Here is a 14,511-nt window from a genome sequence, read left to right on the forward strand (position 1 = left end):
GTAATTTTTATTATATTGGAAAGGTAGCCAAAATACTTGCTTCAAACAGATTTTTACTGTTATTTATTAATGTATTAAAGCAACTTGGAAACTGTCTTTTTTTCTGGACTCCAATAATTCAATCTATTCTTGATGGTTGTGTTTGTTTTTTTTTTAATGTAAAAACATAAGATAATCCTTCTCTCGTAGCAACATCTTGAGAATTAAAGTGTGTGAAATTTGTAGGAAAGAAGGAAGAAGTGCTAAGGAGAGCAATCTATTTGAACAGTCATTCTCATGGTAGGAAAAGAAATACTAAGTGAAAGAGGTCAGAAAAATGACCTTGTATAAACTGCTGTGGCATACTGCTCAGTTGCATCCCCTAAGGAAGCTGTAACAGACGGTAAAGGATATTTTATTTCCTCATTAGCTACTTATCGCATGTGGTGCTTAGGTTTCCAGAAGCCTTATCTGTGCAAGTCAAGCAGTAAAACTGGAGGAGTGAATGGGAAGAGCAATATTTTGAATGCGGTTGTGCTCATTCACAGCTTAGTAAAATCAAATAAACTTTCAGTCCACACAGTCCTGAGGATACTCACAAGTCTCATACAAAACAGTCGAAGTCTACAACAATTTGGACCAAGTATCTATCAGTTATCAGTCTACAGCCCTCTGAAGGACTCTTGCAGTTATATAGGATGTATTGCCTGATGGAGTGATTTTCTGCACTTCCAACAGTCCTTGATGAAGTCCCACCAAGCATTAGGAAGTTTTTCTTAGCATGCTTTCGATGTTGCTGAACTGTAGTCTTCTTGCAATGTCTAAAGGAGTCTCCCCATCCTGAAAGAAACAAATGAAATACAACAGAACACGATAAATATAAGTACAAAGAACCTCCCTGAACTCGGTGTTCTGCATGAATTTCATTGTCACATCCTTGATCTAAAGAAAATATTTCAGGATGTGCTGGGTCTAACAGAACTCTTACTGAAGTCAAGGGCAGCATCCTTGCCTCTGCTCCAGTAGTGACAGCCAATCCACCATTCCCTGGGGATGATGTCCAAAGACATTGCAGAATTAAGAGCTAACTTCAGGTGCAAAGCAGTCAACTTCATTTGTCTCAACTAAACAATACAGATACTCCTGGATATTTCTTTTGACAGTATTTGAGCTTCTTAAAGGACAGCAGCAGCAGCTGGACTTAGTCCCTTTCAGTAGAACGGTGTCTGGTGCCACACATTGCTCCTTGGAAGGCTCTTAAAACTTCTCTGCATCCTGCATCTTAGGAACAACTGTAGCATAGCTCTGAGTTAAGTAGATTCACCAATCCAGTGAATGTGTAGAATGTTGCTGAAGGTAGAAATTCAGCATGAAGAACCTGGGCTTAAAGTTGCTGTTGCCAATAAAAGCAGTGGGGCAAATACTGCTTTAAACCCCACAGCAAACAAGTCTGCTGCCAGGAAGCTGTGCACTTCATGGTTTTTCTAAATTGCTACACACCAGCCAAGGCCTACAACATATTGATTCACCCTCCTGATAAGGATACCCAGTTATTAACTTCATCTTCTTACCTGATTCTTTACAGAAACGTCTGCGTGAGCTCCAAGCAATAGAGGAATGACTGCCTGATTTCTCATTTCACAAGCATAGTGGAGGGCTGTGCTACCAGACTGAAGGGAAACAGTAGCAGATGGATTTTAGCTTTATTTCTTCTTTAACAGAAATTAGATAAATAGTGCTAGCAATCTCCCCATATACCTTATAATTTTACCCTAAGAATTGGACGAATAAAAAAAAATATATATATAATCTCATGTTCCAATGTGAAACACAATAAAACGTAATCTCAGTGTAGTAATAGGAAAAAAAAATCCTCTTCTAGGATGCAGCTGCTAAAGCAAGTCTGATACCATTAGCAGGAAGCCAACAGATCCTTACTTCAGAGGACTCCATGATCCTTAGGTCAATAACTATTTCTTAATTGATGTCTTTTGCTCAAACCTCAGAATTTTAGAATTTGGTTTCTGTTAATATTGTAGTTTATCCTTTTGTGCTTTGGAGGAAAGGAGCGCTTTGCCACACCAAAACAGAATAGTCAACACAAACACTACATGTGTCAGATCAGCACACTCTAAAGACCAAGAAAAGAAAAGACACAGGGTCTAGCTCTAACACATGACCTTTGCCCAGAGATCAGCCTTAGCCTAAGGGCTCAGAAATGGTGATAAACTCAGAACTTTATCTCACCAGATTATTTATAGGATTACCATTTAATACACGAGTATTTCAACCCAGCTGGCCTGTATTTGCTTTTAAAATGACTTTGGTTGGAAAGGTCCTGATAAAGTTGAAAACCCAGTGAAACACTCCCTCCAGGAGTACACACCACAGCAGTCAAGAAGTTGATACTCACAATGGTCAAAGCATATGGTAAAAGCACACGTCTAACAATGTCATGCTAGGTTTTAGATGCTATGTTTGGAACAACTGTTCCATAGAACATAGAAAAATAAGTTTGATCAAAAAACTACACTAAGCTGTCAGTGGAGAATTATTTCTAAGTACATCACAAAAAGTTTGCTACAGTGTCAAGGAAAAACACCAAATCTTCCTGTTTTATCAGTTCAGTCTCTGAAAGCCGTATTGTGCAGCTAGAAGACTGAAGTCTGCTTTTACTAACACTGCATGCATACAAGACTCATCTACATTTGTATAAATCCACTTACACAGTCTGTAGCATTAACATCAGCTCCAGCTTGAAGCAACATCTTGACCAGGTTTTCATTCTGTTTCGTCTTTGAGATCTGCTTGGTGGAAGGGGAAAAGTTACACAGTGAGAAACTTCACCTGCGTACACAAGTAAGTAGATGTTGGTTAGATATTATTTTCTCTGAAATAGAAGTGTCTGGCTTCTGCAAATACCAGACTAATGCAGTGACACAATCCTGCCCCTTCACCAGCTACATTCATAGCAAAAACTTTGCTTTTTCTGTTGCTCTTCATAAGTGCTTGCTCCAAAACAGCAGCCCATAAGAAAGGCAATTAGGGGAGAATTAAATGTGTAGGGGATTTTTGCTTTCATTCAGACTCACCATGAGGAGATATCCAATAAGCAAAACTGGCATGAGGATTATGATGAGCACATAATCAAGGAAGCTGAACCGTTTTCTGACAGCATAATGCAGACAAGTGCGGTGTTTCTAAACATAAAATAACTCTGATTAGTATCAAAATCACTTCTCTGATTATATTTGTGTAATATTGACAACACTGGAAACCTTTCTGTATTTCAAAAACATTTCTTTTTTTTTTTAAGGTTATCAACTAGAAGTAGTTCTCTGATTTTCAAGCAGAAAAAGGCACGTGCAGTTCCTTCAAGTGGATGCACATTTGACTCATACAGACTCACAGAATTTAGGCTCCACATGCAAGAATGATGGGAGATCCAAAGGCTTTCATGAATACAGCTGCAGACTTGACTGCTGAGAGAAAGACTGCAGAGTGGAAGTCTACCCTGACCCAGCAAGTTAAATCAGTAGGAAGATTCCCTGAAGCTTCTCATTTACAGATGATTTGGTTACTGAAGCAGATGACATTAGCTCTTCTATGTCTCTGTGTGAAACAGGAAATTAACAACACCCATGGCAGACTTCCAGTGAGAAGAGTTTAACAGTTTTCAAATATTGTATCTACTGAAGAAAAAGAGCTGTTAACTTGGACATTAAGGAAGCTGCATGTCAAGTGTCCTACAACTCACTAAACTGGAGTCTGAAAATTAGGTTATGGTGTTATATCATGGCCCAAAATAAGCTCAGAAGCCTTTCTGCATAATCCTCTGCTTCCTATTCTCAGTTCTGAGCACCAGTCAAGCTCTGCACCCAAGGACTTAATTCCATCTGTGAAGGTGAAGCAGAAAATAATCTAAGAAAACTAGACAAGGCTAAGAAATGGCTGCCAATGCAACAAGAACCATCTCACTGCAAAGTACCAAACCATTTTGAAGGGACTTTGAGGTGAGACAGTTATCTGAATCAAATAGAGCAGATAAAAGTGAACATTCCACTGACCTCATACACATTTGCTGTGAAAAAATATGTGCTGGACATCAGAGGCGTAAAATAGTATGAGTGCATAGGAACTTACTAAACGTTGAGAGGAATGGACAATCTGTCCTTCAGATCTTCCTTTTAAGTATAGGGTGAAGATAAAGACAGATGGAAAAGAAAGGCTACAGAAAGAACAGATATAAGCTAGAGGGCAGGATGAATGCAGAGTGCTGCAGGCAAGATCCACTGGGGACTGGGGATGACATGTAGCACTAAGTGGGAAACAAACATAGAAACTGAAGTTGACAGTGCTTATTACATCTTGTGTGCAATGTCAAGTTGGGAAAATAGATAAGGAAATAAATAGAAACATAGATGTTTACTGGATTACAATGTCAGGATTAGACATGCCTGAACTGCAAACGAAACTAAGGATAAGCAGTACTGCTAGTGTTCACAAATATGTACTCAAAAGAGCAGTCAGTGCAAAGGCTGAGTCTGTGACCACTTACCTTGTTTCTAAGGTTGACATCAGCGTTCTTTTTAAGCAGATAACTAGCTATTCTGTTGTTGCCCCGCTTGCATGCACAGATTAAGGGGGTATCTCCACCAAAGCTGTCCTGGATATTCAGGTAGCTGCTGCTTTTATCCAAAAGGAGCTGAACTTCATTGAAATCGTTATTATAAGCTGCCTGACAAATGGGCTGAAGAAAGAAGAGAATGTTTGTCAGCACACACCGTTCAGTAACAGTTCTGTACTGTCCTTCCCGACTTTCTGCTTGCGCACCACAAAGCCCCCCCGGCTGCCACGACCGAGGGTGTCATTCCGAGCATCTTCCAGAAGATGGCGGTACGAGATACACCTGAGGCTGCCCTACAGCTCAGCGTGAGGTTCGACACGGACCGCCTACGGTAGAATGAATTTTCTGTTCATTCTGGATGATATTTCTATAGTCCAAGAAACAAATGCGGTTCATTTTCAGCTATTAAAGATGGCCTCTGGTCTGACAGGACTTGGTTACCGTACCAAGCAGCAAGCCCTGACAAGCCCACACCTAGCCAAGCTTACAGCAAACTTTTCCTTTGTTCGAGCACTGCTTGAAGAAGAGGTGTCATTCCTGACTCATCAATTCACAGAGCAGAACCACATGCAGGTGAAAGTTGAGCCAAAAGGGTTTGTTTGTTTTTCTTTCAGAAAAACAAATATTCAAACAAAAAACCCAAAATCTGTTTTAATGATTTAGAGCAGAAATCCCCCTTTTAAATGGCCTATTGGCATAAGAACCTTGTATATCTGTGCCATTTAATTAATCAGTTTGGCTAATAACCTCTTTCTTTAGAACTACATCTTCACATCCACAGAAGAGAAGCTCCAGTGCAGTCTGTCAGTAGACTGTCACTCTTGCTTTTAAATACAGCTCTGTTCATTTAAAGATGCAGGAGATTTGCTGCTTGATTGAGCGCTGGCTCAAATCCCAGGCGTTTACTACACAACCTTACTCCTTTCTACTCTGATTCTTGCTATGCCAGCAGCTAACGTCATCAGATGACACACTGTAGCGTTTTTCTTTCCACACCGCCTCACGGCCACTGACTTCAAGGTATTTTGACTGATATTTTCACTGACCCACAGAACTTTTTTCTAAACCTTACACTCCTGTAGAATCCAGTTCTACAAACATGAATAGTGATGAAATTACTAAACCCTTACAGAGTACATTACTTAGAACTGCTCTCATCCATAGAGACAGGCATGCAAGAGTCACACACTCTATCTTCTGAAATTGGCAGTTCTAACAAAACATTCCAAGCACAGATAATTTAAGGAAGCAACTCCCAACCATTTCACCAGCTAATACATGGGTAATTGAGGTACTTAAAGTATCTTTTAAACGATTACCTTTCCAGGGAAGTGAGGGGGTGTCTTTTTTAGAATTATCTCTTTCACAAATTACTACATTCCATTCATTAAAACAAACAAAAAACATCACACACACACCAAACAGGTTTTGTGGGCTTCTCCTAAGGCCTCCTATTCAGCCTAGAGAGGCCACGTCTGGAGTACTTTGCCCATTTCTGGGCTTGCCAGTTCAAAACAGGCAGGGATCTCCTAGAAGTTGTCCAGCTGAGGGCAGCAAAGAAAATAAAGGGCCTGGAGCATCTCCTTAACAGGAAAGGCTAAGTAACCTGGTTCTGTTCAGTCTGGGGAAAAGACTAACAGCATGACACCACACAAAATGCATGCTAATAGGGACACAGGTTAAGCAATAACTTTCATGGCTAAAATCATTCAGTGCAAGATCGCCAAAAAAATTAGCTGTCAGATAGAAGGACAACACCCCTATAGAACTGACTGTTTCTGGTATCAGTTATAGGCCACGTGGATGGAATCAGTAGCTGGTAGTTTACTCAGATCCAGATGAATTGTGCACTTAAATTTTCCTACTTGTTCTCAGTGGTTCCTTGCTTAGATTTGCTGAAGTAGTAATAAACCACCAGCTAGCAGACCAGCAAGTTCTGCCAAATACAAAATAAAAGTTTGTTAAAATGAAGGCAGTGAGGCATTGGAACAGATTGCCCAGAGAGTTAGTGGGTGTCCCATCACTGGAGACACCCGAAGTCAGGCTGGATGGGACTCTAAGCAACTTGAACAAGCTGTAGGTGTCCCTACCCATTGTAGGGGAGTTGGACTGAATGGTCTTCAAAGGTCTCTTCCAAACCAAATGATTCTGAGATACAAAGATAAAGGTTCAAGTCACAACATGAAGGACAAAGCATTCAGTCACCAGGGAGGCGGCTAAAGGTAAAGCTGGGACAAGAACTTCAAGTGGTAATTGCCTTCTCTTTTGAGAGCTGCAAGGGACAGCCAAAGTTACATCAGACATTTGCAGCTGTTTAGACAAGAAGGAACTACTTTATGTTATAAAGATATTCTGAATCAATTCACAGCCTTTTCCTGTCTGGTAAAATTCATGCAAAGGCCTTCTACAAACTAAATGTGGAAATTTAAACCATATTTGAGATACTGATGACTGTACTAATATCCCTTCCATACTTCTCAGCAAATAAAGCTTGCACTTTATTTACACTTTTATAGATTTCTATCAGCTATAAATAAACACTATCTTACCAAAAAAAACATCTCACTAAAAGCACTTCAAGACAAGAAACCACTGCATACAATTAACTAGAAAGCACAGAAAACACCGCATATAAAAATTCCCTTAAAACCATTTTAATTCTACTAGATGACTGGTTTTTTGTACAATGCTATCTCTGGGTAGCCAAATTGGAGAGAGACAACAAAGAATGTGATGCAATCTACTCATCCCATCAGTGTGTGAATGTGTAGATTCAAGCTCCCTATAACACTGAAGGAAAAGATTTCATTGAATAGCCTTTTAAAATTAAGAGCATCTTTCAGGATGAAAATGTGACCTTTTAAATAAACAGACGCAATGCTATCTCCAGAAAGAGAAGCAGCAGTGCTGCACATTGTACTCACAATCAAAAAAGAACTGAAATCTTCATTTGTTCCCTAGACTGCAAAGGGAAAGTTTATGAAATAATGAATATGCTTATGTAGCAATGCTGAAATCCGTGGTTGTGCTGATGTAATTACATTCTGGGAAAAAACTCATAAGAGCTAAAAAAATTCTTTTAAATCACATTTCTAAACCAAAGCTTCCCTAAATAATGTTTCCTTAAATACCAGCTTTATTTTTTGTACTCAGTGTAAGTTAAGGAGTCCGCTTGCAGTTCATAGTTATCCATGCACAGTGCTTGAAATCACTCTGATCTCAACACAGAACAAAGAATGTTGAACAAATGTCTACAAAGCCACAATAATTATACTGGTTGTTGTGCTTATTTTGCTCCTACAAACGGCACTTCCATGTAATAGCTAAAGCACAGTATTCCAAAGGAAAAGAACTGCCATATTTTTTAAGCCTGTGTACATGACAGCATGAAGGGAACAAACTAAAACCAACATACATCCACAGCTTCAATAGATTCAGATACTGTGCAGAAAATGGCCACGTACCTCTGAATAAAGTATCCCCATGCCTATTCTCCACTGCTTGAGTTCTTTCTTGCTCACCAGCCAAACAAGTTAATGTCACTCGAAATGATCTTGAACTTATTTGAATCTGGTTAACATTTAACTTAAAACACAGGAATCACTCTTAAGCTACATTTGCCTTCTGTGCTTTCTACTTGGTGGTATGAAACAATCGTCTTCAGAAACCCAGCCCAGCAAGGTAAACGTGGGAACAGCAGCCTACAGGAGACTGACAGAACAAGTTACAACAGAGAGAAGCATTTCCCTTTGTCATCTTTGCAGCAAGAGCCTCTGGTTACCAAAAAAGGAAAGCAGCAAAATAGGCTGGGGAGGGGATGGAGGGTAGGGAGGGAGGAGAGAAGGAAGAAAAATACACTAGCGAAGAAAGGAAGGGAAAGAGGTGAAAAGAAGTAACTAAGAATGATAGGCAGTTTGCTACTCAAAGTACTTTCTGTTTATAAATCCCAAACTCTTTAGAAGGAAACCTCAGAGGTAGGCTGAATAAGATCCCATACCCTATTAAAGAGATTTCCTGGTATAATTAGTTTCAGTCTCTTATTAACCAGACCAGCCCATTTCAACAGCTGCTCATTCATCTCTTCCTAGCCTTGTCCAAACACTGAGCATGACTCACCATAGCCTCCTTTTGTGGTTTCACACTAATGGACAGCTAAATATCACCACCTCTCTCTCACCCTCTCTGCTTCAAAGGAAAGGGGGAGAAAATATGGTGAAAAAAGGTGCAAGGGTTGAGACAAGGACAGGGACTTGGATTCACAAACTACCATTGTGGGCAAAACAGACTCATTGGGGAGCACTACTTCCCACACCATTACCCAAACTGTCCTTTCACTATCAGACCCCAAAGCACATTTTAGCTACAAACCTAATAATAGCCGTGACAGGTTCTAGGCAGGTCTACTTCCCAATGTGAAAACCAAACACGGCCCCACATCACAACTAACAGAAGTGACTGCAGCCAAATTTGAAAAATAAGACATCCCAATGGTGGCAGCTGAGGAACAGGACAGAATGTTAGCAAGGGCAAAAAGCCACTTATCCTATGGCCCATCCTCAGTACCTGGGAAAGCGTGCCACTGGAGGAAGGGCTAGGAGGAACTCTCATTCCACTGTGTGGATCCTCATGTTCAATCACAGGGAGGAAAATACCACCAGCACTCTGCTTTCTCTCTTATCACTTCAGTTTTATCTGTCCTCGTTCAATATCTACAGCTATCCTATGCAGACCAATTCCAAGCTTTTGACTATGGCTCGAGGGTAAACATGCAGAAATACAACCAGGTAAGACAATACAGTTTCCCTGAGACTATTTCCATTGGTCCTGGAAAAGCTAAGAATACATGACCTCACATGCTGCAGAAAGAAGAAGGGAGGGATCTGAGATAATGTTTCACCTGAACCTAACACTACTAAGTGCAAAAAGCACAGGCAGTTCCTTGTAGACAACTAATAGAAGTTCATTGTTCTTTCCCTACTGATGCAGGGATGTGTCAAATGACATGCTCATTTACCTGCCATTCCCAAAAGACCAAGAGCCATATTCAAGTCCTAGGACTGGATGTGGGATAGCACCTCTTCACAAAAAATACTCAAGTCCCACCTTTAAGTAGAGCACCAGCATGGCCAAAAATAAATAAATAAATAAATTTAAAAATAAATAAATAAAGCAGCAAACAAAAAGAAAAGGAGAAAGAAAAGGAAGTGTATTTCTTGCCGTGATTTTGGGGAGGTTCTTACCTTCTCTCCTCCCCCTCTCCTCCCACCTGAGAAACTAGAAAAAAAAAAAAAAGGGAGGGAAACTTCAGAACACCATAGTGAAGAACGCTGTGGCAAACTAATGTAAGCTCTTAGAAAAAGGAGATGGACAAAACTTCATTACTCAGAAAAGTTGCTGCACTCCTGCAATGCTGACAACTTGCCTGACAGATTTTAAGTTTTAAACTGATATGTTGACTTCTAGCAATATTTTCTATGTCGGGACAGGCTGTTTTAAGGCTGATATGATATTTCACAGGCAGAAAAATCTTCTGAAGATTTATCAGACACTTTCCATCCACTTATGGTGTTCAAATACCAGTCTGAATTAGGTGAAGTTCTATTCCCAATATATGTTTAGGAAACCTCATGACAGAAAATGAGAAAAATAATAGAAGCGCGTTCAGATAATAGAGGTTAATGTCAAAGCATTTTTTGCAGTGTCTCTCATCAGCCTGTAGACTAATCCTGCATAAAGTTACTTAGCTCAGGGCTCAGAAGATCCCTGCTCTGTGTTTGGTCAGTTTCTCTGTGACAACAGGCAACGCAAGTAGATTCACTGGCTATTACTCCCTAGGCAGCTATGATGTAACTGTCACTGAAAGAGTGCTTGGTTTGACACAACACAACTAAAATTGTCTCTCTCTCTCTCTGTGCCACATATAAGCATGAAGAGAAAAAAAAAAAAAAAAAGGAAAAAAAAATGGGACACACAAACAACATCTCTGCAGTTCTCTCCTGATAAACACAAACACTGCTCTTTCCATACCCCTATCTATGATCAGAATAAGTAGGTGTCAAAGTTCAGGACAACTCATAACCATCCACTGAAGAAAAGCCTAGAAACAGGATGGATTATTCCCTTCCATGATATGTAGGGATTGGGTCTAGGGAAACATGCATTAAGAGAGTGGACTTGATCTCTACTGTTTTCCTGTAGCGAATGGAGAAGAGAAACAGAAGCCTGCACAGAATCATTTTTTTAAACATTTCCCAACATAGCAGCATTCACTCAGATGCCCTCCCTTTCTTACAGACTACTCCTCCTGCATATGAGATAGAGAAGATAAGCACACCCACTGCAGTTTGGAGTGGTAGACAAGACAAATTTGCAGATCCCAAAGACATGTCAAAACTACTTTCTCAGATTAATAATCTCTATTACCATGAGAATTTTCCTTTCTGGGGCCATCTTGATTTTGTCTGGGGCCTTGATGCAGCTGAGAAAATGTATTGGAAAATTGCTGAACTAATCAGAAAATAGCCTTAAAGATTCATACAGAAAGCTCCTTCATCCAGAAAAGACCTCAAAGATTTGTGTTTAGCAGTAGAACATAGGTATAGGGATTGGTATAGGGGTTTGTTTCTTTCTTGCATTGTATTCCTGGGTTTTATGGTATTTTGGTGAAGATGGGTAGGTAGGTAGGGTTAGGTATGTTAGGAAGATAAGAAACATGAGGATGATCACTGGATACACAATTTAGAAGGCAGTGCGAGTTACTTAGGAATATTTTAACAGTTACAGGGCTGATTTTGCTACAAACAAGCTTTTATCTCCCTTGTATATTAGTATTATACATTCCACTCGAGACAGAGGTGTTATCATAAAAACATGAAAATCGGAAATAGTCATTTCTCTGTTTAATTATTACTGATCTTTGCTTAAATTAAATCATTATCCTCTTCTTTAAGTGCTTGGCCTGTTTCTGTTTTCTCATGTTATCAAGAACAAGAAGCCTGAACCAAGATCTTCTGTCATAAGGCTACCCTAGCATCTGAACATACAGTAATTTGCCTTATGTACCTATGTTAGAGAGAAACCACTTGTTAGAGAGATGCAGGTACTTTCTCTTCCTTTGTACCCACATATCAGCAACTGTTTTGTTTACTCTCTGAGTACAAAGTGTACAAACATCTCTGCAGCTATAACCTGGCAACTGAGGAAATGCAGCTGTATGAGGGAGCCTGCACATCAGTGACTAGAGCACCCACCTCAAGAAACATTCCTGACATTGTAATTAAGCTTATTTCGGGATTTTCTAACTTCTCAGTTCACTGTGTCCACATGTTCTGCCATTCACCTACAAAATAATCCAGAAGGTGAAAGATCACACCAAGGGTTCAGCAGTACACCCCAAGTAAGAGTAATCCAGGTACTGTGGGTGATCCTGGGTGTGAGGTTAAGCCCAGATTCCTCAAGCAAGATTTGTGGTAAATGAAATCCATTTGATCGCTATCTGGAGACAATAATCAATATAAAAACAAAATGTATTTGTCCATGTAATAGAGAAAATGTACACAAAGGAGATGAAACACCTCATCTAGCACCTACCACTAGGAACTGAACTTACAACATACAGAGAGGTTTATAGTCCAGAACTGAGAGTGGGTTCTCACCCACACCATATCACCTACCATCTACCAGCACCCTGAGCACCTCAGAGGATTCTGAACAGACCTACTCCTGCTCCTCAGGGGAGCACAGGAGACACAGCACTACCCCTTGTAAGGTGGAATGATACAAAGATGATAACAGATATTCAAAAAGTTATATATAAGGAAAGACTCACTGATATGGATGCCCTCACTGGGAAATGCTGAGGCAGTCTCCACCAAGGAGCAATCTCCAAGAGATACTACCTTAGTGGTGGTCAGCCCTTAAATGAGGTCTAGAGGAGGTGGAGTCAAGCTCCANTGTTTTAATGATTTAGAGCAGAAATCCCCCTTTTAAATGGCCTATTGGCATAAGAACCTTGTATATCTGTGCCATTTAATTAATCAGTTTGGCTATTCATGTCTTTGTCTAGAACTACATCTTCACATCCACAGAAGAGAAGCTCCAGTGCAGTCTGTCAGTAGACTGTCACTCTTGCTTTTAAATACAGCTCTGTTCATTTAAAGATGCAGGAGATTTGCTGCTTGATTGAGCGCTGGCTCAAATCCCAGGCGTTTACTACACAACCTTACTCCTTTCTACTCTGATTCTTGCTATGCCAGCAGCTAACGTCATCAGATGACACACTGTAGCGTTTTTCTTTCCACACCGCCTCACGGCCACTGACTTCAAGGTATTTTGACTGATATTTTCACTGACCCACAGAACTTTTTTCTAAACCTTACACTCCTGTAGAATCCAGTTCTACAAACATGAATAGTGATGAAATTACTAAACCCTTACAGAGTACATTACTTAGAACTGCTCTCATCCATAGAGACAGGCATGCAAGAGTCACACACTCTATCTTCTGAAATTGGCAGTTCTAACAAAACATTCCAAGCACAGATAATTTAAGGAAGCAACTCCCAACCATTTCACCAGCTAATACATGGGTAATTGAGGTACTTAAAGTATCTTTTAAACGATTACCTTTCCAGGGAAGTGAGGGGGTGTCTTTTTTAGAATTATCTCTTTCACAAATTACTACATTCCATTCATTAAAACAAACAAAAAACATCACACACACACCAAACAGGTTTTGTGGGCTTCTCCTAAGGCCTCCTATTCAGCCTAGAGAGGCCACGTCTGGAGTACTTTGCCCATTTCTGGGCTTGCCAGTTCAAAACAGGCAGGGATCTCCTAGAAGTTGTCCAGCTGAGGGCAGCAAAGAAAATAAAGGGCCTGGAGCATCTCCTTAACAGGAAAGGCTAAGTAACCTGGTTCTGTTCAGTCTGGGGAAAAGACTAACAGCATGACACCACACAAAATGCATGCTAATAGGGACACAGGTTAAGCAATAACTTTCATGGCTAAAATCATTCAGTGCAAGATCGCCAAAAAAATTAGCTGTCAGATAGAAGGACAACACCCCTATAGAACTGACTGTTTCTGGTATCAGTTATAGGCCACGTGGATGGAATCAGTAGCTGGTAGTTTACTCAGATCCAGATGAATTGTGCACTTAAATTTTCCTACTTGTTCTCAGTGGTTCCTTGCTTAGATTTGCTGAAGTAGTAATAAACCACCAGCTAGCAGACCAGCAAGTTCTGCCAAATACAAAATAAAAGTTTGTTAAAATGAAGGCAGTGAGGCATTGGAACAGATTGCCCAGAGAGTTAGTGGGTGTCCCATCACTGGAGACACCCGAAGTCAGGCTGGATGGGACTCTAAGCAACTTGAACAAGCTGTAGGTGTCCCTACCCATTGTAGGGGAGTTGGACTGAATGGTCTTCAAAGGTCTCTTCCAAACCAAATGATTCTGAGATACAAAGATAAAGGTTCAAGTCACAACATGAAGGACAAAGCATTCAGTCACCAGGGAGGCGGCTAAAGGTAAAGCTGGGACAAGAACTTCAAGTGGTAATTGCCTTCTCTTTTGAGAGCTGCAAGGGACAGCCAAAGTTACATCAGACATTTGCAGCTGTTTAGACAAGAAGGAACTACTTTATGTTATAAAGATATTCTGAATCAATTCACAGCCTTTTCCTGTCTGGTAAAATTCATGCAAAGGCCTTCTACAAACTAAATGTGGAAATTTAAACCATATTTGAGATACTGATGACTGTACTAATATCCCTTCCATACTTCTCAGCAAATAAAGCTTGCACTTTATTTACACTTTTATAGATTTCTATCAGCTATAAATAAACACTATCTTACCAAAAAAAACATCTCACTAAAAGCACTTCAAGACAAGAAACCACTGCATA

General features: G+C 40.1%; 1 protein-coding gene across 2 annotated transcripts; it reads right to left on the reverse strand.

The window, feature by feature from the left end:
* Positions 1–136: 136 nt before the first annotated feature.
* ANKRD22 (ankyrin repeat domain 22) lies at positions 137–11,949 on the reverse strand. 2 transcript variants are annotated; one of them, XM_015866850.2, is made up of 6 exons: positions 11,857–11,949; positions 4,538–4,729; positions 3,072–3,179; positions 2,706–2,783; positions 1,551–1,649; positions 137–819 (listed from the first exon to the last, which is right to left on the reverse strand). In XM_015866850.2, the coding sequence occupies exons 1-6, from the start codon at positions 11,875–11,877 to the stop codon at positions 742–744; spliced, it is 576 nt and encodes a 191-aa protein (XP_015722336.1). In that variant the 5' UTR covers positions 11,878–11,949; the 3' UTR covers positions 137–741. The 2 variants fall into 2 exon arrangements, with proteins under 2 accessions (XP_015722336.1, XP_015722335.1); XM_015866849.2 differs by lacking the exon at positions 11,857–11,949 and adding an exon at positions 8,071–8,373.
* Between the last annotated feature and the right edge of the window lie 2,562 nt (positions 11,950–14,511).

Source organism: Coturnix japonica, chromosome 6 (genome assembly GCF_001577835.2).
Source record: "Coturnix japonica isolate 7356 chromosome 6, Coturnix japonica 2.1, whole genome shotgun sequence".
In the NCBI taxonomy this organism is placed as follows: Eukaryota; Metazoa; Chordata; class Aves; order Galliformes; family Phasianidae; genus Coturnix; species Coturnix japonica.

Coding starts and splice junctions, on each gene's coding strand:
- ANKRD22 (XM_015866850.2), bottom strand. CDS start 11,877: ATGTCAGGAATGTTTCTTGAG. Junction 3,180..4,537: donor ATGTCAACCTTAGAAACAAG/GTAAGTGGTCAC, acceptor TTTTATGTTTAG/AAACACCGCACTTGTCTGCA. Junction 1,650..2,705: donor ATGTTAATGCTACAGACTGT/GTAAGTGGATTT, acceptor GTTTCCCTTCAG/TCTGGTAGCACAGCCCTCCA.